This window comes from Terrapene carolina, unplaced genomic scaffold, assembly GCF_002925995.2.
Source record: "Terrapene carolina triunguis isolate 2854851 unplaced genomic scaffold, T_m_triunguis-2.0 Scaffold112, whole genome shotgun sequence".
In the NCBI taxonomy this organism is placed as follows: Eukaryota; Metazoa; Chordata; order Testudines; family Emydidae; genus Terrapene; species Terrapene triunguis.
This window is the reverse complement of record NW_020664463.1, coordinates 8,256,122-8,278,218: the sequence shown is the minus strand read 5'-3', so window position 1 is coordinate 8,278,218 and position 22,097 is coordinate 8,256,122. Positions and strand designations below refer to the sequence as shown.

General features: G+C 41.7%; 1 protein-coding gene across 1 annotated transcript in view; it reads left to right on the top strand.

The window, feature by feature from the left end:
• LMNTD1 (lamin tail domain containing 1) overlaps positions 1 to 22,097 on the top strand; it is a 251,476-nt gene that overhangs the window by 37,782 nt on the left and 191,597 nt on the right. Inside the window, exon 5 of the mRNA XM_029911684.1 lies at positions 11,289 to 11,414. Coding sequence (XP_029767544.1) covers positions 11,289 to 11,414 — 126 coding nt within the window. The remainder of the gene's footprint in view (positions 1 to 11,288; positions 11,415 to 22,097) is intronic.

The following is a 22,097-nucleotide window of genomic DNA, read 5'->3' as shown; positions in this document are numbered from 1 at the left end:
TGGGTTTCATCCAGCGCCCCACCACAGTTAGGGAATCCCATTGCAGCAAAGCCATCCGCTATGGTCTGCACATTTCCCAGAGTCACTACCTTTCGTAGCAGCAGCTCAATGATTGCTTTGGCTACTTGCATGACAGCAGCCCCCACAGTAGATTTGCCCACTCCAAATTGATTCCCGACTGACCGGTAGCTGTCTGGCGTTGCAAGCTTCCACAGGGCTATCGCCACTCACTTCTCAACTGTGAGGGGTGCTCTCATCCTGGTATTCTGGCGCTTCAGGGCAGGGGAAAGCAAGTCACAAAGTTCCATGAAAGTGCCCTTACGAATGCGAAAGTTTCGCAGCCACTGGGAATCGTCCCACACCTGCAACACTATGCGGTCCCACCAGTCTGTGCTTGTTTCCCGGGCCCAGAATCGGCGTTCCACGGATAGAACCTGCCCCATCAATAACATGATCTCCAAAGCGCCGGGACCCGCCATTTGAGAGAAGTCTGTGTCCGTGTCCATGTCCTCATCACTCTCGTCGCCGCGCTGCCGTCGCCGCCTCTTCCTTGCCTCGTTTTTCTGGTCCTGGTTCAGCATAAACTGCACGATAATGCGCGAGGTATTTACAATGTTCATGACTGCTGTCTTGAGCTGAGCGGGCTCCATGCTTGCTGTGGTATTGCATCTGCTATGTTCACTCAGGAAAAAAGGCGCGAAACGGTTGTCTGCCGTTGCTTTCATGGAGGGAGGGGTGAGGCTGTACCCAGAACCACCTGCGACAATGTTTTTTGCCCCATCAGGCACTGGGATCTCAACCCAGAATTCCAATGGGCGGGGGAGACTGTGGGAACTATGGGATAGCTATGGGATAACTACCCACAGTGCAACGCTCCGGAAATCGACGCTAGCCACGGTACATGGACGCACACCGCTGAATTAATGTGCTTAGTGTGGCCGCATACATTCGACTTTATACAATCTGTTTCCAAAATTCGAATTCTGTAAATTCGGATTAATCCCATAGTGTAGACATACCCTCAGGGTGTGACCTGCATGCTGGAAGACGGTTTGTGAAAGGCCCAGGACGGAGCTGCAGCAGCAAAGCATTGTGAGGCACCCAAGATTGTAGGGCAGGTGGTGACACAGCTCCTCACTGGTCTAGATTTCACCCCAAGATGTCATCATAAGTCAGAGAGAAAGGAAGATCTATCAGGTAATTTACTACATTACTGCAGGAGTTTTCCTATACAGTGTTTTAAATGGGGTCTTTTCCTACCAAATAGAGTTTCCACCTCTTCCCTTGGGAGGCTGTTTCACGCTCTACTAGATCTGTTAATGTAATGGGTTTGTTATTGCTTTTTAGTAGTTCAGAATACTTTCACAATTACCCTCGGAGGATAGGCCCTGATTCTGCTCTCTCACTAGATTTATGCCAATATAACTCTAATCATTTAAATTGAGTTATTCCTAATTTACAGTGGTGTAAGTAAGAGCAGAATCTGGCTTGTAATGTCCAATGAAATGTCTTGAATGAAGGAATTTCTGGAGAAAACTTGCAGATGTACTATATAATACTTAAATATAGAGCCATGATCAGCATACCTTGGTTGCATAGGAACACAGGGATTGCCATAATGGATCAGAGCAATGGTCCATTGTGTCTGATAGCCTGTCTCTGACAGTGTCCAGTATAAGCTGCTTTAGACATGAAAGAAACCCTGCTGTAGTCTGTGGTATAACCAACCTGCTGAGAAAGTTCCTCCCTAGTGCCCCCTTTAGTTAAATATTGCTGTATGTCCTGAGCCATAGAATCATAGAAATGTGGGATTGGAAGATGCCTCGAGAGATCATCAAGTCCAGTCCCCTATGTTGAGGCAGGACCAAGTAAACCTAGACAATCCCTGATAGGTATTTGTCCAACCTGTCCTCCAATGATGAGGATTCCACAACCTCCCTTGGAAGCCTATTCCAATGCTTAACTATCCTTATAGTTAGAAAATTTTTCCTAATATCTAACCTAAATCTCCCTTGCTGCAGAGTAAGCAAAGGAGATTGAGATTAGATATTAGGGAAATCTTTCTAACTATAAGGATGGGGCAGATATTCAGCATTTTTTTGTCTTCCTCCATAAAATGGTAAAATGCACGCACACCAATAGTGCTATAGAAACAGTGAATAATATTAAAACAAAAGTTAGGTGGGAAATGGGATTAATTTTTTGTAGGAAAAAATACTTTTCATTGAAAAATATAGGTATTTGACCAGCTCTAATTAAAATTTGCTATCCAGCTGCATCCCACTCACTTGCTTTACTCTAATCTCAGCCCCTTTCCAAGGACTTCCCTTAGTTGGGATTCATTCTTTAATGCTTCTTGACCTAGGAAGGCCAAAATGTAGACCATAATATGGAATAAAGGGCACAAGAATATTATTAGTGTACTACGCAAAGAGTTAAGGGACATGAATTTCTTTAGCATAGCTCACATTTTCTATAACCTCATCCTTACTAATATCAATAATTTACAGCAAGAAAAGGGATCCAACATTAAATGTTTGTGGGCTGCTAGTAAATCTGGGTCACTAATGAGGAGCATGTGAGTGATATGCTGCATAAGTTTAGGCTGCCTCATCTATCTGGAACCCCTCCCTGTCCCTACCTCTTTCACCCTGAGCTAGTGAGTCACTTCCTCTCTTCCCCAGAGTGATTCTGGTTGGTTTTTTTTAAAGCATCATAGGGTTCCATGTTTGTTGACTTTCATTGACTTTTAGAACAAAATTGTTCAGCTCACAAGTAAAGAGATGTTTTTCCTAACTGCTGCTGCTGCGGGCTCACCCTGGGAGCTGAAATTCAAGATGTGTTCTCTCTGTCTTATGCATCACTGCCGGTAATTCCAAATCTGCAGGCCAAATTAGACTGTCAGAAACACCAGTGAAAATCCTCTGACCCTGATTCTCTATTCCACTATGGTTTCTTTATGCTACTCTGTCATGTAAACAGGTCATGCAGCAGGCAGATCGTCCCACTGAGGAATACCCATGACCTAACAGAGCCCCTCTCATGTCATCCAATGTATGGGGCATGCCAGGAGTCAGAAGGAGTGTGTTGGGAAGGGAGGAGGATAGGGAAAACAGCGTACCAGCTATTCTTTTGGGTCCAGGGGCAGTCTTGAGGCTGCTCTAACTTAGGCTGGGGACCAAGCAAGCCCCTGGATGCCCTGAGAATATGACAAGTGCAAATGATCTTTTAAACCACCTTTGACCGGTCTCCTGGTTTTTACACTTCAGTTTTTTCCTTTATTCTATCTTTGTACACTATTTTTCTCTTTCTGCCTCTAAGCGAGGCTCTCCTCAGTCCCATGAAGCCTTATCCATCCCTTTCTGTATGCGCTTTACGCTCACTGCATACCATTGAAAGAGAAGTTATATTGTTTCCATAGCAACAAACTGATGTCATAAATATAGGATTATGACTTCACTTGAGGATTGAGCAGATGGAGAAACTGGTGTGTGAAGAAGAAAGCTCTTCCTCAAACCCAAATATTAGCACTGGGAATACAGGAGATTGCTAGCAAAATTAAATTGAGTCTTGAAGACTTAGGAACATAGCACAACACAAAAAGAGCATTTCTTTTTATTCACCAGACCTGAAATTCTCTTCATTGCAGATGGCCTACTCCAAGCCCTACGGAATTTAAGTGGTGCATTGGTTCTTGTGTGAGCTGCCTGCCCTGGGGCGAAGGTCACCCCACATGTACAGGTTCTTATTTTAGCACAGCACAGAATTATTCTAGATACACAGGAATTTGGAGGGGCTTCTTACTTTAGCGGAGTCACCATTCCTTACAGTGCTGATATCACTGGGGACAGGGAGCCCCACACTGACAGGCTTCTGTCTCCCCATGTAGTCTACCTTAACCAGGATTGAGGCAGAGGCTTTATTATCCGAAACCCAAATCCTATGACATTATAGGAGTCATAATAGTACAGTGGTTTAACCATATACTAGTATAGCTTAACCACATACAGTTCTGCTACAGACACCGAGATACCTATAATGGGACTATAATATTTCTCCCTTCTTATGCTTATTTCAAATACTGCTGAACATGTTCAAGAGCATTTCAGGAAGTAACTGACAAGAGAGTGTTGAAAGCATTGGGAGGAATAGAGACTGTGAGAGAGTATTGCCAAGGGAAGAGAGCATTTGTCTACTTTCCACTGTTCCTTGCAGTTAAACATTTCCTCGGCCTGATTCACCAGTTCATTAGAGATTCTTTGCAATGCTCTGGTGGCACAAAACAGCCTTAAAGCCGGATGAAGTGACCATTGGAGAATTCCTTCTGAATAGTTAGATCTTTAGTGGTGTACAGCTGCTGTAGGGGCTCTTACCCCCACCTGCTTTTTTCTGGCTGTGATTGGGCACAGCAGGGAAAAGGTGGGGTGTCTGGGACATCTCTTTTATAACTGATCCATAATGGCATCTGGAGACTGTTCATTAGATTAGAGCAGTCTTTAGATTGCTCTCAGAATGGGGACTGAACTGATTTGTAACTGGCTGCCAGGAACAAGAAGGCACAAAAAGGGCATAAAACTACCTTTCCCCTACTCCTTTGGACTTGTGCTGAACGCTCCTTGGCTAGACCAAAAAATCAGGGCCAATATCTGTTTTTAAAGAAGGTTACAGGATTTACAATGAAACACCTAACTATCAAAGCTAAACTGCTTAAAAAGTCCTATCACCTCAGGTTTGAAACCCATTTAGATTTGGAAATACTTTCACTTTCATCTAGAGTTCCCAAGACACTTTATCAGGGCCGGCTCTGGCTTTTTTGCCGCCCAAGGCAAAAAAGCCTCCGGCCGCCCACCCCCCCGCGGGGGGGGGGGGGGGCCGGACCCCCGGGGGGCGGGGGGCGGGCCCGGCGGCCGGGGGGAGGGCGCCGGAGGGGAGGGCGGCCGGAGCCCCGGGGCGAGGGCGGCGAGCCCCGGCGGGGGCTCTGCCCTCCCCCCGGCCGGCGAGGGCGGCCAGAGCGCCGGGGGGAGGGCGGCGAGCCCGGCTGTGGCCCAGCTCTCCCCGGCGGCCGGAGCGCCACGCCGCCCCTCTCCAGGTGCCGCCCCAAGCACCAGCTTGGGTGCTTGGTGCCTGGAACCGGCCCTGCACTTTATACAGATATTATTGTATTAACTTTCACAACACCTCTGCTTGAGTTTGGGAAGTATTATTTCATTTGATTTACAAATAAATAAAGAGGGTCACGTAACAAGTCAGTGAATTGTGAAAATAAAACCCAGGTGTTGCAGTTTACCATACAGTTTTAACCATAGATTTTAACCATATTACCTAGTTAAATTCCCTACACACAATGCACTTGCATCAGGCAAAAGATCCAAAGTTAACATAGCCATATAATGGGTTATAGTATGATTGGGACCATAATATTGCAAGTTAAATAATCTTAACATTAATGCCCCTCTGCATCTTCTGTCCGATAAAATAAATGAGTCTCTCAGTGGATAAACCGTTTGTAAACAGCATTATATATATAAAAAATCTATAATTTGGCAATTTACCCCCCAAAGTTACAATAAAATTGGGAGAATATAATTACAAAGGCTGATAGACAACTTTTCAACCACCAATAAAATAACACATTTCTGCCCATAAACTTCACTACATAACTTCTTTTAGAAAGTCTGGATCTTAAATTCGACCTGGATTTGTGACTGGGAGAAGCTTTAATAAATTAAAACCTTGGAGGAGGTTTATTTTAGTACCAAAAAAGCTCTGCTGTAGCTGCTTGTCTTCATGCTTTAATTGTTAGCATTGTAATACATTTTTGGATATGGCTTTGAATAATAATACCTTGCACTTTCATAGTGCCTTTAATCAAAGGATCCAAAGGGATAAAGAAGGCCAAAATTCACATTCACATCATCCACTTCTTAATTACAGATAATTATATACTTTCATTAAATAAAAATCACAATTTATCATCAAACTACATATTGGCAGGAAGATGCTGTAGTTCTCCGCACCCACATTTTAAAACATGGGCTTAGTAAAAGTGTGGTAAAGTATATTCCGTAGTGCATAGAATTTGTATCTAAAAATGGATTGTGTTGCATGTTTTCTGTTAATTCCAGTAAAGATGAGAGCTTTTCAATTATTTATATATGGGAAAATCCATAACGGATTGAAAATGTATGGAATTAGTCTGCCTGTCTTAACGAGTGTTGTTAGATAAACATGACAGTGTGTGATTTTTCTTTAAAATAAAAAAAAAAATTACATGTATGTGACTATATTGCTGGTGAAGTTGGAAGAACAGGTCCTTGGATTGAAGTCCCCTTAGTTTCAAAGCATAGTTAGAAGAGAAGAGCACAATGTCAGTATTCCTGTAGCAAGGCGGTTACTCTGCTCCTGAGATAAGAGGAGTGAGAACAGCTGAGGGAAGCTGACTGAGTAGCTGACCACAGCTGTGGTCAGCTCAATCAGGGCCCAGCTGGCCCTGATAAGAAGGTTGTGCGGGAGGAGCTGGGTCAAAGTCTCACTCCAGCCCTGGAGTGAGAAGGGCCTAGCTGCCTGGGAACACAGGGTACCTCAAGCAGAGCAGTGCTGGGGAAGGGCAAGAGGCACTGGGGAGCTCCAGCCTGGCAACTCTCCAGGCTGAGGCTTGTTAAAGGCCTAAGGGGGTACTGGGGCTGGGAGGTGCAGCCTGGGGATAAGCAGAGGCAGCTGGTCCAACCCCCCTGACAGTGGTGAGTGGTGATTACAGACTGCAGTCTGCCCCAGAGAAAGGGGGCTAGATGATGACTGGCAGTAGCCACCGAGCCAAAGTGGGCATAGGGGGAGAGGGCTCCCCTGGGAAGGGAGACCCAGAGTGTGGGGGTATTGCTGGGGGCAGAACCCCAAGGAAAGGGGCCCTGGGGTCTGGGAGGGACACGGGGCCTGAGGCAGCCAAGACACTGGCTAGCAGGGGGTGCTCTGAGGCTGGAATTGAGCTAATTCCTGGATGACCAGGAGGAGGTGCCACGCCGGTGAGTCAGCGATCTGCTACAGTGCCTCAAACCTGACCTTTAGGGATCCTGGTGGATAGTTCAGTCTCCCTGACTATTCCCTCCTTGTCCTCTGTGCTGAGGTTGTCAATGTGATGCAGACACCTGTCTAATAGGAACTGAACTGAGAACACCCAGTTCACTGCACACTCATCACGACTGACTTGATTTGGAAAACAAACCCCTATATGGCTCCCCTCACCTTCCAAGCATTAGATGTTGGCACTTTTCAAGCAGCTGAAATTTGTGCCCACTCTTCTAATAATTGGGGCCTGGCAGGCCTACCCCAGTTGTGGGCTCAACTGTAGGAAAGCGGATAAAAGTTCGTAAAATGTACCAATCACCTATAACAAATGTTGAAAGGAAAAGGTACAGAAGGGGGGAAAAAAGACCAGGTTAGTCCACAAAGATGCCTACTGATAAAACTCAAGGACTGTGTTGATATCATGCCTGGAAAACAAGAGGAGTGTGGGACCAGAAGTCAATGTACCAAAATTGATGTATCAGAAATTAGGCTGACTTCTGCTTGCTCCAGGAACTCTGTCCTTTGTTCGTGAGCCTTGAGGACCATTGGATCTGATGACACCCAGATCTCAACACACCTGACCATCACCGCTGTCCCAGCAAGACTTCAGCATGGGGCTGTCATGTGACACCCTGCTCTGTCTTCCCTTCCCTCATGTCTTTGTCCCCCCCACTGTCTCTCTATCTCTTTCAGCTTTTCTCCTGATCCTGAGAGCAGCCACATAGCACCAGCATGATGGGATGAGTTGCCCCAGCTAGCTGTGCCCAGCCTCAGAGAGACCAGTAAAGCACAGGGTCCTGACCAGACCAGCCAAATGATGTCCCAGACTGGAAAAGTGAGCCTGAGTAGCAGGTTTTGTGGCTTACCTGCCAGGCCAAAGCATCTGTCTGTGTCTGATGAGCTGCCCAAGAACATCAACAAAAAGCCATACTTTCCCCACCTTTACCATCCTATCTGTTTTCCCCTTTAGTCTGTCTGTTTTGTCAAAATCTGGGAAAGTGACTTGTAGCCCAAGAACCTTTTAATGCCAATTCACAAGGGGGTACAGAGGGGTACAGTTATCCCCCGATTCTTGTATGTACATTCTGGTTCACCAAAGAATGTCATGTGAGGTTGCAAATGAAAGCTGGTGTCACACTGGTTATTAATATAATTATGCAATGTATGTATAGGTACTGTGTAAGGAGTTATGTCTATATACTGAAAATATGTTCTTATAACCTGCATCAAGGTATTAGTCACCAGCAGAGGTGAAAGACAAATTTTCCTCCAGACAGGAGGAAATAAATGCATCTCTCTGTCGGGATGTAAAAATTAAGATAATACAGTGGTTGTCCATTGAAGTCTGATGTTAAGAGATGTGAACTCAACAGGGAAGCAGCATGTGCGGAAAACAAACCCCAGAGGTTTATCCTAGCTCGAAGTACAGACAGTGAAATTTGTGGCATATGTAGGAGGCAAAGAAGATACCCCCTCATCCTGCACCTAGGAAGTAAATAGACAATGAGTTTACATTCATGAGAAGGGGATCACAACTAGCCTTGGTTGAAAATGCTCCAGAGGATTTTGGACAGGAAATTAACCTGTTAGTTATGTCTAGTGTCTAGAAGTCATCTTACGATTTTTGTTTTACACGTAACTATTTGTTGCTAATATCCTAACTCACTATCACATGTATCTTTGGTGATAAACTTATTCTTGCTTTTACTATAAATATATCTCAGTGCAGTGGTAGTAAGCAAAGTGCTGATCCTCAGTTGAATCATGCAGAAGTGCTGATCCTGAGTTGCATATAGTGTAGTTGTAGCCATGTCAGTCCCAGGATTTTAGAGAGACAAGGTGGGTGAGGTAATATCTTCTTTTGGACCAACTTCTGTTGGTGAGAGAGACAAGCTTACACAGAGCTCTTCTTCTGGGAAATTTACTCAAAGTGTCACAGCTAAATACAAGGTGGAACATATTGTTTAGCATAAGTAGTTGACATATTTCAAGGGACCATTCAAAGTGACACCCTGTTAACGAGAGGCCCGTTAACACCCCTTCAGTCATTACCAAGAAAGGATAGCACAAGGGAATGCTTCAGAGGGACTGGCGTGTACCTATTGTTAAACAGCAAGGCAAAGTAAGGGCTGGCATAGCCCGAAGGAGAGTGCTTGAGTGGTAACAGGATGGTTGGGGAACTGACGCGCAGCTAAGCACAAGCCAGACTCCCTCACACTGGAGGCAAAGGTAACAAGATGACTCTCAGTGCTGTGTATCCCAAGAACCATCACAGTGACTATCATTCACAACTCAGAATTGAACAAGAGAACTACTCTGTCTTCTCTGCCTGACAAAATAAGAGACTCTAACCATCAACTGCTCTCTGAGAAAGGGTCTTGGATAAGTTTTTTTTGTTTTGCATAATCACTCAATTTCAATTCCAAAATATTTTGTCTTGTTCTGATGATTTTTTTTTTTTGCTTGTGTATCCTGATCAATAAACTCCCAAACTTTGGCATTAATTTTCTAGTGTGTTTGCCATGGTACTAAGCAGGCTGAGGTCTTGGCACGCAAAACCCCAAATCATGTTTGACTGTTTAGTGTTGGCACAATGACAGGGTTGTGTTAACACCTTTAACTCTCTGGGCTCATTTACTCCAATTAAATTAAGACCCTACCACCCTATCGCTTCTCCTCAGTGACAGTCCAGGAAATCCCTTAGGTGACTATATGGGGTGGACCCCTGATTGTGACCAATTGGCTAGAGCGTTGTTGTTTTTTATTGGCCTTTCAGGAGCTAAAGAATAAATGTTAATTATGTGATGTGTAAGTCAACCTTCCCAATGTTTAAAAGGGTGAGAGCTTCCTCCTGGATCAGTATTTCTTCTCTTCTCCCCCCCCCCCCCCACCACCTTCCCTCCACGTCGCTGTGCTCTTGCAATGTTTACCCTTCAATCAGAAGAGTATCTGGGCACTCCCCTCATCTAAGGCTGATGCAAAAACTGCTCCATGGGTAGGGCAGCCGGACTGGTACTCATATCTACTCTGCCCTGGCAGAGCTTTGGTTTCCTGCTTTCAGGCTATATCTGAGCCCTATGAGACTGAATTTGAGCTGACTATCTCTCTGTGGATGGTTGCAGTATATCTGGCATTTGTGAAAGGATCAGTTTGTAAAATCCAGTTCTCAGAAGTTGCTAGGAAAGTGTCCTGCCTTCAGATTCTGGCATCACTGAGTGAGATTTTGTTTAAATGATATGTTGCCTGTAAATTAACAGCGAATTTTATGGGTGGAGTTCTGTGAAAACCATTGTAAACTGGCTCAGACCAATTTAGTGCACTTTATAGTAGAGAACTTTCCTGCTCGGGTAGGTTAATTTTATCCTAATAAACACTGATCATCTTCTATAACACCTTTGGACTCATAGCTATTACACCAAACACAACCGAGAGAGTTCTCATTCAAAATAAAAATACTGTAAGCTAAAAGTGGAAGCCTGGAGTGCAATGTAGCTTCTGTAACTTACATCCTTTTTTGCGTACTGCACCTTTAAATTTCTAAGAGCCTTGCTGCTGTGAGAGGTTCTCTGGTCTTTCCATTCACGGGGGCTGTTGTTACAAAGCGTGTCTCACACACACTGCACTGTCGCAGGAAGACTTTACACTTATTTCTTTTATTGATTTTCTTAATCTAAGTAATTGAGACTGGAGTACATGGTTGCTCTTTGTGCATGGGAGAACATGAAAACCCCCCATAATAATTCATACCTAGTATGTTGCATTAATAATTGTGTAGCTCACCAAGATGCCCAAATCCCATGTTTATGGGAAAACACATTAGGAAAAAAAGAAGTAAAGGCTAAACAAATATAGGAATAAAAATCCCATGGCTTATGCATGCAATTATAAGATCTGTGAAGTTAATTAAGTTGCTGAAAGAATGAATTTCTGGTAAAATGCAGTGCAATGTAAAAGTAGATTAAAACAAACGGAAGTATATCTAGTTTGCTCCTTAGATACTTTCCAGACTTATTTTTTAATGAGTCTTTAGATTAATATTAATATAAAGTACTTTTATTGGGGGGAGCAAGAGAAACTGGGACAACTTCAAATCTTCCATCATGCTGTGTGTAAGAAATTTTGCTGATCACAGTGTGGTTCATTGCCTAATCGACTTTGGCATTTGATTCCTGTTTTAATAATCATGTAAGTTGCTTTGTCTAACAAGTCCCTGTGTTCTTTCTCAGTTTCTGGAGTTACAAATGAGGTTACACACCGATCGAGTCATGCTGGGGAAAATGCAAGAGGAGAACCAGTGCCTGAATCAGCGAGTTGATATGCTGACAGTTGAAGTTACGGCATTACAGAAGAAGGTGAGATCAATATAAATATAATAGAGGTGCTATGGATTTTTGAAAACTGGAAGTGGGTTAAACCACTGCTCAGTTGTTATATCTCAGTGGCTTTGTATGGACATGTTTTCTTCTGCATGCCACTGAGTATAGTTTACTGTGTGGCTAACATCATAATGCTATTTATTTGAATGCATTCTGAAAAGTTATCTTAGCATTCTCAGTCATACATGTTTTTGGAAAGCATTCAACTGCAATTTGTTCATAAATTTCTTTGATTGCTGAACCATCAAATAATCGAAAAGGGGAGACTGAATTTTTTTGTAAAATAAGGGCTGATACAATTTTAATTTTCTTTTTTAAAGTAGAATAGTGTGTAAATATTTAAAATACAAGTGGCACTTGGCTTCACATAGCTAGGGGAAAATTGCTTTTATTACTGTAAACAATAAAACACATTCCACCCCTGTGGAATTACTGATTCACCAAATTACGTTCTGGTAGATTTGACACAATAATAATGAAAAAATTGTTTGTTACACTATAAACCTACGCAAACAGTGTTGCTAAATTCTCATGAAGTGCTCTTTGTTCCTAATGATAATGACACTCCAGCCCCTGAAAACAAATGAGAGCTGGAAGATTTTTCAAGCTTGTTTGTATTATGTTATGTAGCAACATTTGCCAACAGATCTGAATATTTTAAGTGAATTGACTACACTGTAAAGGTGCCTTGAGAATCAATTCCTTTCTTTGTCCTCACAATGGTAACAAAATAGGCAAGGACTTGCAAAGTTTAGCTATACTGCCAATGAACCTTAATCCTGAGCCGGAGGATGAGAGGATAATTTCGTCTCTGTCCCCTATTCAGTCTTTGGCCTTTCTATGGAGATATCAGTTAGAGCCAGTTGTGAAGGGCTGTGGTTTGGACAGCTGTCCTCTATAACCACTACTGTCAGCATCACAAGCCCTCATCCTCTCAGTCCCCACTCTGAGTTCAGTGTTGGTGGAGGAATGAATTTGTCCCTGAGTCAGTATTCATTCCAAGCTGCAGTGGGATAGTATGGAGCATTGAACTGTTGGAGAAAGTGTATTTTGGATGAGATGGAAAACTGAAGTCCTGATCCCTTGTGGTCTTTAAATATGTTGCTGTTTGTACAAGACTTTGGATATTAATCCCAGTGTCCTGAGCCAGTTGTGATGAGAGCCATTACACTCCACCTACCTACATTTATTCTACAGTTTTAATTAGCTACTGCATTCTTCCGCAGTTGTCTTCCTAAACTTTTAGTGCTGTTAAACAACTGTTGCATTTTGCCCCAGTTATGGCTGTATTATAGTGGTGGGTGAAGTGAGTCCTGTTTATGAAGTGTGTAAAGCATTTTAGGACCTTTTTAGATAAAAGGTGCTTATAAGCAGATAGTTATCATTCTGCTCAAATCACAGAGGAGACACACATTGGATGTGGTCCAAAATTACTTCTATCCTGGGGTTCATTTTTATTTACTCAAATAACAATGTAACATAAACCTCAAAGTAAGCTGTCTCTTGAGCTTGGCTATTCCATGTAGGCTTTTTCTCCTCCAGGACCTCTGTCTTTGCTCTAGTCCCTTCCACCTCCTAGAGGCACTCAAGTTTTCTTTTACACCTGGGCTGGAGTAAATAGGACCAGCTCATAGGACATCAGAGAGCTCTGCATATCTATGGATCGTTCTAACACCTGACAAGACGACTTTGCAAAAGTGTCTTCCATTTCTGTGCAGGGCCCTAGAAACTTCCATACTGTTACAGAGCTAAGTGTATATATAACATATTCAAAATATTAACACGTTCAGTTTTTTTGTGTGTGTGTCATGTATCCATTTATAATGTATATCCAGCCAAAATTAATAGCCAGATTTTTGAGAGAGCTCAGCGCCCAATAGAGCTTGTTTGAAAATCTAGCTGTAAATGTCACAGTGGAAGATGTGGGTACTGTTATCTTGGGAAAATCTGGCCCCACACAATCAAGGATAGTCCCTCCATGACATAATGAGCTTGTCACTAATGCTCAATGCTGTGCCAAAGGACTTAGTCAGAAACTAGAGATCTGGCTTCTGTTCCCACCTTTCCCATACACTTCCTATGTGACAATAGACAAAATAGTGCATCTCTGTTTCCCTGTCAGTAAAATAGTGATAATATCTAACTTGTAAGTTGTGTCTAGATATGCATAAAATTAGTATTGTAAAATCATGGTAGTTAAAACATATTAATGAGCATGTTTTAAAAATACACTGTGTATCCTAGTCTAGATAAATGTGTTACATTACTGAGGACTTAATTTTTTGGTTTGATCAGAAGACACATATAAATGAAAAGTATTATTTCAGTCCCACTGAACTGAACTGTTTTTCCCAATTGCTGAATGAAGTATAATTTAGGGCTTCCGTTCCAAAACTAATGTTGTATTCTTATTTGTACCGGGTTTTTTTTAGGATAGAGCAGAGATATTGAAGCTAATCTTTAAACATTTATTATACATTCATTTTAGCACCAATGTACATCTGGCAAACCAATACAGTCCAATTTAAAATGACAAAAAGGCTGCTAGAGAATTCTCAGAAGCTTAATACATCTGTGCTTTTAAAAACGTGCTCTGTGATAAAGCTATTATACATGCTGGGTACAAACCAACAACTCCCTCCTCCCCCACTAACTATTCTCACTATAAATATCAAGCCTGCAAAATCTGTCTCACTGAGATTTGTGTATTGCTTTGTTTCCAAGAATAGTCTTATAGTAAGGGTGTCAGCTGTTCTGTCTCCAGTTTGCACTCAGACTCCATTAGAAATCATACACTGGATGCCCATCAAGCTTGAGGTCCCTGTGCTTACTGCATAGCTCGGAAATGAGACTTCTGATACTGTACTTGAATGCTACTGATAAAATACTTAACTATTTCAGATAGCTTGCTCCTCAGTCTTTCACTATACTCTGAAATGCTTTCCAGTGTGTCATTGTGGAATGCACATGCACTTCCAAAGATCCTAGCAACAGTCAAAAACAATCAGAGGCGGCTATCCAAAGAGAATAGCATCTTTTTAGAAAGCTAGATTTCTTACTCAAAGGCAGATGTGGAGACCATTGCAAAGCAACTGGACAAAGACCTTATTTCCATTGCTTTTCTGTGAATAGTGTCCAGTGAAGGGAAAGAATATTAAAGAAATTGTGAGATGGGTAGCAATCTTGTGTGTGCATCCTTTCAGATAAGGACAGCACCAGCTGTTTTTATTGTCAGAAAACCTTTTATCCTATAAGAATTGTCTCTTGCAGCCTGACCACACTACTTTTTTGATTCAGGAGCCATCAGATGTTTAAATCAGAAGGGCACTCCTTCACTTTCTGTATAATGAAGCACTCACCATTTACTCTGAGTGTTGTCTACGGCTTGCCAGTCTGTTAGAACTGGGGATCTGCACGGGCAATTTTATAATGAAGAAAGGAAGGTTACTCCGCAGTAACTGGAGTTCTCTTGATCTATTGTGTAGATCTACACGGCTTGTCCTTCCTTTTCAGCTTCTTTGAGGTTAAGTTAGCTGAAGTATAGAAGAATGGAAGATGATCACAGGGCATGTTCCTGTTACTACTGCATCTTGAAGTGGTAGATCCATGTTTCGTATGCATATCGCTTCTCTGCGACAGTCATACTGCTATTGAGCTATTCTGTTAACCACAGCATGTTAAGAAAATATTTAGAAGCCATTTCATGAGAGAGGAAAGCTAAGTAACATTCCTAAGATCTCTTACACTCAGACACTCAGGGCAAGAGAGACTATACCATTCAATGGGAGCCTTCCCGTGTACTTGAAGGAATGGTATTCCCCGCTTTTTTCCTTCCAGTGCTCTTCTTTTAGACATGCCAGAAGAAAAGAGTGGCAAGAAACCCCATTCTGTGCCATGCAAATTCCTTCCCCCTTATGATCCCAGAGGATTAAAGGGAGGAAAAAGCACGTGATTGTCATTTTGGATGTGATCCCAAGGCCACTGAAGTCAGTAAGAGTGTTTTCTTTGACTTTGGGGTTTGGATCAGGCCCTTTGAAGAGCATCAATCTGTCACACACTTGGGTCCATTTTAGCAGATAGGTGACACAATTTAAGGAAAGAAAGCTGGACAAGAGATACCCCACCGGGTTAAAGGTTGTGGACAAAGGCTAACCCAGAGTGCATGTAAACTAAATCAAAGGAGATTATTGTGGAGCATATGATTTGTGGTGACTAAGGAGTGGTTGTGCGGTCCTAGTGTTTTAATTCAGTGGATGTTCTGAGTATTCTCCAGTGAGCAGAGGGTAGTGAAAGGTTATAGCAGGTACGAGTGATCTTTGGATGACCAGGGTTGGGTCCTTAATAAGTAAAAATGGGGTTTGCCTGGACTCTGTCAAAGGCTAAATCCTCTGTATGTTTTTTGCTACCTTTTGGTTTGTGGTTAAGACGGTCTAACCTTGTGCTTCGGATTGTGGAAATGTTTTTTGTTTTGTTTTTTTATTTATTTATTTTTTACATTGGAAATATGAGAGAAGTCTATCTATAGATAGGTTGATTAAAAGAACCATGAAGTATATTTTTCATTTTAATGTACATGTATCAAAACCTACATTGATTCTTTTTTCTTTTTTATTATTTGTTGAAGAAGAAAAAAAACTTTGGCAGAAATCATTTTAATTTACAAACCAATATGTACAAAAGGATTACAAACAGCAAAATAAGAGCTACAGAGGAAAATGTATTTATCAATATATTCAACGTGAAATGATCAAATATATTTAGACAATATTCTTCTGTCTCCTGTGGAGAAAAGTTTCAAGCTGCCATGTTAATACAGTGTGTAATGTAGTGTAGCAGTATCTTTTGTGGACAAATTTGTTGCTATGGTCTGATATCACAGTGAATGTGATGTCACAGTAAGATCAGATCACTTGATATAGGTTGCACTTTCAAATTAAATGTAGACATTTCAAAGGCAATAAACTCTTGTAGACCTTGATTCATGTAGAGAGAAATCGTTGGCTCATCAGAATGGATAACCTCCAGTCAGTAAGTGTTGCCTTTGTAGAAGATATGGTAAAAGCAGAAAATGTACATTCCTAATAACAGCCTAAAGCTTTTTAAGGTTGTGCATTTTCTGTACAACTTAATTTATGTATTGAAATAATAGCTCTTATATTCTTAGCTGGGGAGAAGTTTTTAGGGAGGGGGTTCCACCCCTTGTCTAGGGATCGGGCAGGAAATCTTTGTCTGACCTTCATGCAAGATTTCTAGTAGTATTTTTTACTTGCTAGAAACCAGGAAATACATGACCAATCTTTATGTTGGTATCTTATTACTCTTACTGACCAGAACAAGGAAGTACAGAAGCATGTGAGAATTACATGGGTAAAGAATCATTTTATTTGTTTCTTTAAAACTCGCTAATCAGTTTGGATTCAGGTCTGATTTTGAGTTTGGACTGGTTCCCATCATATCTGAGCTGGCTTGACCATCCCTGGGAAAGTATTAAACTTAAAAAAAATTCTGGTGTTCAAAACTTTTCTGGGTGTAGTTGATAGATTTTAAGGTTCGAACTCTTAGATTTGTGATTTCTCATTTAAAGTTGAAAAGTCCTTAAGTTATGAACTGTTCTTGTAAGATTCTTACCTTTTACATTTCTTCATTGCATTAACATGACATTGACATGACTTGTGCTAATATATATAAACACTGTATATAGAAAATGCACCTACCATTGCATGTAGCTACATATATCAGTTAAACAAACAAACAGCCATGGATACATAAAGATAAAGCGAAAGTTCAAACCAAACATTCAGTATTTATTCAATATTATATCTGTCTTTCCTTTCCATTTCATTTTTATCCATCTTATCTATCAATCACATATATGTAAAATGTGTGTGTGTATATATATAATATTTTATTGCTTTACATCTGTATCCCCTTGTCCAGAAACTTCCCATATACATTAGGAAAACCAGCGATTTCCTCAGGGGAGAGAGAGAGAACTGAAGATCTAAATAACCATTACAACTTTGAGCGCACCCTTTTAAGCATCAGTCCTACAAGCTGCTTCATGCAGGTGGACTCCTGCTGGCTAAACCATTGAGGTGCCCTGCTGAAGGTGTCGGAACTCCATGCAAATGCAAGGGTCTGCCAGCATGAGGCAGGATTGGGGCATTAGTTATTTTTAATGCTACCTCTCTTTATACCAAAGTCTTTCATGAAGATAGCCTTTGCGCATTAACTTGTTTTTAACAAAAGGGCTATAAAATAGCCGAATACAAAGTGATAAGTAACAGTCAGCATGGATTTGTCAAGAACAAATCGTGTCAAAGCAAGCTGATAGCTTTCTTTGACAGGGCAACAAGCCTTGTGGATAGGGAGGAAGCAGTAGATGTGGTATATCTTGACTTTAGTAAAGCTTTTGATACTGTCTCACATGACCCTTCTCATAAACAAACTAGGGAAATGCAACCTAGATGGAGCTACTATAAGGTGGGTGCAAAACTGGTTGGAAAACCGTTCCCAGAGAGTAATCATCAGTGGTTCACAGTCAAGCTGGAAGGGCATAATGAGTGGGGTCCCGCAGGGATCAATTCTGGGTCCAGTTCTGTTCAATATCTTCATCAATGACTTAGATAATGGCATAGAGAGTACAGTTATAAAGTTTGTGGATGATACCAAGCTGGGAGTGGTTGCAAGTGCTTTGGAGGACAGGATTATAATTCAAAATGATCAGGACAAACTGGAGAAATGGTCTGAAATAAATAGGATGAAATTCACTAAGGACAATTGCAAAGTATTCCACTTAGGAACAATCAAAATGGGAACTGACTATCGAGGAAGGAGTACTGCGGAAAGGGATCTGGAGGTCATTGTGGACCATAAGCTAAATAGGAGTCAATGGTGTAACACTATTGCAAAAAAAAGCAAACATCATTAGCAGGAGTGTTGTAAGCAAGATACAAGAAGTAATTCTTCCACTCTACTCCGCACTGATTAGGCCTCAACTGGAGTATTGTGTCCAGTTCTGGGCGCCACATTTCAGGAAGGATGTGGACAAATTGGAGAAAGTCCAGAGAAGAGCAACAAAAATTATTAACGGTTTAGAAAACATGACCTATGAGGGAAGATTGAAAAAACTGGGTTTGTTTAGCCTGGAAAAGAGAAGACTGAGAAGGGGACACGATAACAGTTTTCAAGTACATAAAAGGTTGTTACAAGGAGGAGGGAGAAAAATTGTTCTTAACCTCTGAGAATAGGACAAGAAGCAATGGGCTTAAATTGCAGCAAGGGAGGTTTAGGTTGGACATTAGGAAAAACTTCCTAACTGTCAGGGTGGTTAAACACTGGAATAAATTGCCTAGGGAGGTTGTGGAATCTCCATCATTGGGGATTTTTAAGAGCAGGTTGGACAAACACCTGTCAGGGATGGCCTAGAGAATACTTAGTCCTGCCATGAGTGCAGGGGACTGGACAAGATGACCACTTGAGGTCCCTTCCAGTCCTATGATTCTATGAAACATGGTCACCAGTTTAGCTCATCTTATTTGTACCTGTAACCACCTCACATTCAATGGGAAATTGCAAGATAGAATCTGCAGTTGCAAGGTACAGCTATGGGAACTCCTGACCCTGTCTTGTGTGAACACTTTCCTGGATGTAATATGACTTCCAAATATAAACTGTTAGTATGTAGGAAATACAATAATACTTTCCTTAGGTGGACTAACTTCCCAGAGGTAATTGATGAATTCATGTTATTTATCAACAACATAGGCCTTCCCATCAAATGCACTTGCAGTGATGCTGCATCTTTCTCCCTTTCCGGGATGTATTGTTATATATTCGTAGCAAAAAATAAAAACAGATCTGTATAGCAAAGCAACAGATGCTCTCTTGTACCTTAACTAGACTGCATCCCATTTCTGCCACGCCAAATATAGTATCATTTATAGCTAGCCTATAACAATTGGACACATCTGCAGCAGTAAGAAAACCTGCAACATAAAACTACAAGTAACTGTCAAAACAAATGAAATGCAGAAAGTTCACACTACGTGTCGTGAGATGACAAATCCTGTTGTGGTTAGAACTGAACAGAAGAGCACCCATCACAGAGAAAAAATATTGTGATTGAATTTTGTTGTGGATTTTTATCCCATAGCTAAACACATAAAAGTAGCCAAAGAAACCTAGCCTCCAGTTTCTAATTCAGATAAGTTACAAAAGGCCATATCAAAAAACCCACTGATTTACTATCAATTCTCATTTTATACCACCCCTAGAATACTGTGATCTGCAGGTACAGTGCAGCTGTTGGTTCTCAGATGACCACTTGTCAGAGCTAAAGACAAGGCATTCTCAGTGAACAATGTCATGCTGTTTAACTAAATAAGACGAACCTCCTCATTATTTGGAATGCCGCCCCTCCACCCCACACGTGTGTATCTACAACTCCTAAGGGTGAGGAGCAGAACACCCTGTAGGCCAACCACGGAAAGTGTTGAAGCGGAAAAAGCTCGGTTGCTTAAATCCTATGGTGACGGACATAAATAAAATGTATGTAGAGAATGATAGAATCTCTCCTAGGTACTAGAAATTCCTTACTTGTTAGATGAGAATTAAAACCTAAAATTGTGATCACAATAGTGATTTTTCCCTCTCTTGATGTCTCATCTTACACACCTGTGCAGACTACCTAGGTCACTGGTCACAGCGGAGGGTGAGAGAAGGCACCGCAGGTGGGCGGACAGGGAATGGGTGTAGTCTTGAGTCCCACTCTCTACACTGAACAGCTCAACCTGAGCTGGCATAGACTGAAAATAATTTGTTTTTGACCAAGGGTAGTAGCAGGTTACTCCCCCATCTTTCCTCCCTCCAGAGCAAGAGGAGCAAGGGAATGAGTTTGTGGTCCTACCTCTTTCAATAAGAAGCTAATAAAAGACACGGAATAGCTGTTCAGCAATGTTACTGAGGCAAACTACTGGAATTATCAAGAAACAATTAGAAATATCCTTGAAAGAACTCAAGTACTATGATAATTTGTGGCTCTGAGTCACAGTTTGTTCCTGGTTCTGCTTCTGGAATGGTACAGTTACAAGCTGCCCCTTATGCAGGATATCAGCATCTTTTCTTTTCTGAGGGAGGCTGGGCAATGAAATATCTGTGTCAGCCTGACATTGTTGAGCCTTAAGTGAGCCAATAAAGTACAGATAAAACATGAGTTTTCATCTGTCTTTTTGAGCAGAGGTATTAATAGACCAAGGAGCCTGTAATTTCATCTGTGCTTCTCTACCCCTCTCTTCTGTTTCAAGATGATATCTTGTATTTCCCACCCTTCCACTTCCTGATTGATGTTGCAGGAACCCTCTGTGTTGCTGCTGGGTGTTGGAGAGCTTTATTCTCGGAATGAATGACTGCTCCCTGGTGAACCTCTTGTTTGGCCATATGTTGACATCCAGACTATTTCTGACAGCTATTGCAGCAGGCTATTGCAGCTACCCAATGCTACTGGCTTCCCCCGCCCTCCCCTTTTATAGTCTAATAAAGCAAGTTTTAGGAAATGTCAAAAAGCATGATTATTAGAGCTGGTGGGAATTTTTAAAATGAAAAGGGTTTTTTTTGTTAAAAAATAGGAGTTTGTCGAAATGAAATTTGTCATTAAAATGTTTTGGTTTTGATTAACATATTTTGCTTTTCATAGAGAAAAGAGAATTTCTTAGGTTTTGGTGGCTAAGACCAACACATTTAAAGTTTCCAGTTTTCAGATTTAAAAATTTGACATTTTTGTAGAAAAGAAATCTCTCAGCCACCTCTAATGACAATAATGTTTATCTGACCTCCTTTTTGTGTATGGAATCATTCTCCATGACACAGCCCATGTTCTCCTCTCTTATGGAGAAACCAGTAGCAAGGGGGAAACCTATTTGAGGACCTATAAGCTTAACTCAGGCGATTCCAATCAACTTACCAACACTGATAAAATAAATTAAAATGATAGAACGCACACTCTGATTTCCAGTGCTGTCTAATAGCAGAGCTGATTCTTGCAGTCCTACTTTGCTTCACCCAGGGGGATCCCAGCAAGAGGACTCCGTGGGACCCCATTTATGCATAGCTAGCAGTTCTCTTTGAGAGCGACAACAGCACCATTAGCTGAATGAAGATACTTGAGACCATGACCCATTCTTTTTGAGGAATCCACGTACAGTGGTCGTCTGATGGTTTTTAAGATAATTCTGGTCATCACACGATAATGGTGAAGCTCCCTCTCACCTCGTGGGCAAATCACTGATGAAACAGAGGTGCTTCCAATGAGAGATGTTTTACTTGAAAGAGAAGGGCCTCAATGGAATCAGAATTGTGCTAGCTACAAAAATCCTTTTATAGGGCTCAATCCTGCAAGCGGCTGAGCACTCTAGCCTGATCCACAGAGCACTCTAGCCTGATCCACTTAAACACTGGCTTAAATTTAAGTACATGATCAATCCCATTGACATCAGCGAGACTCCTCATGTGCATAGCTTTATACACATTATGTGTTTTGCTGCATTGGGCCAGAGTGCTTAGCACCCTGCAGGATGAAGCCCACAGGACTTGATCCACCTTTACACATGTTGAGTAGAGGGGAAGCTTTGCAGTCTTTACTACAGTCAATACCACCAGGCA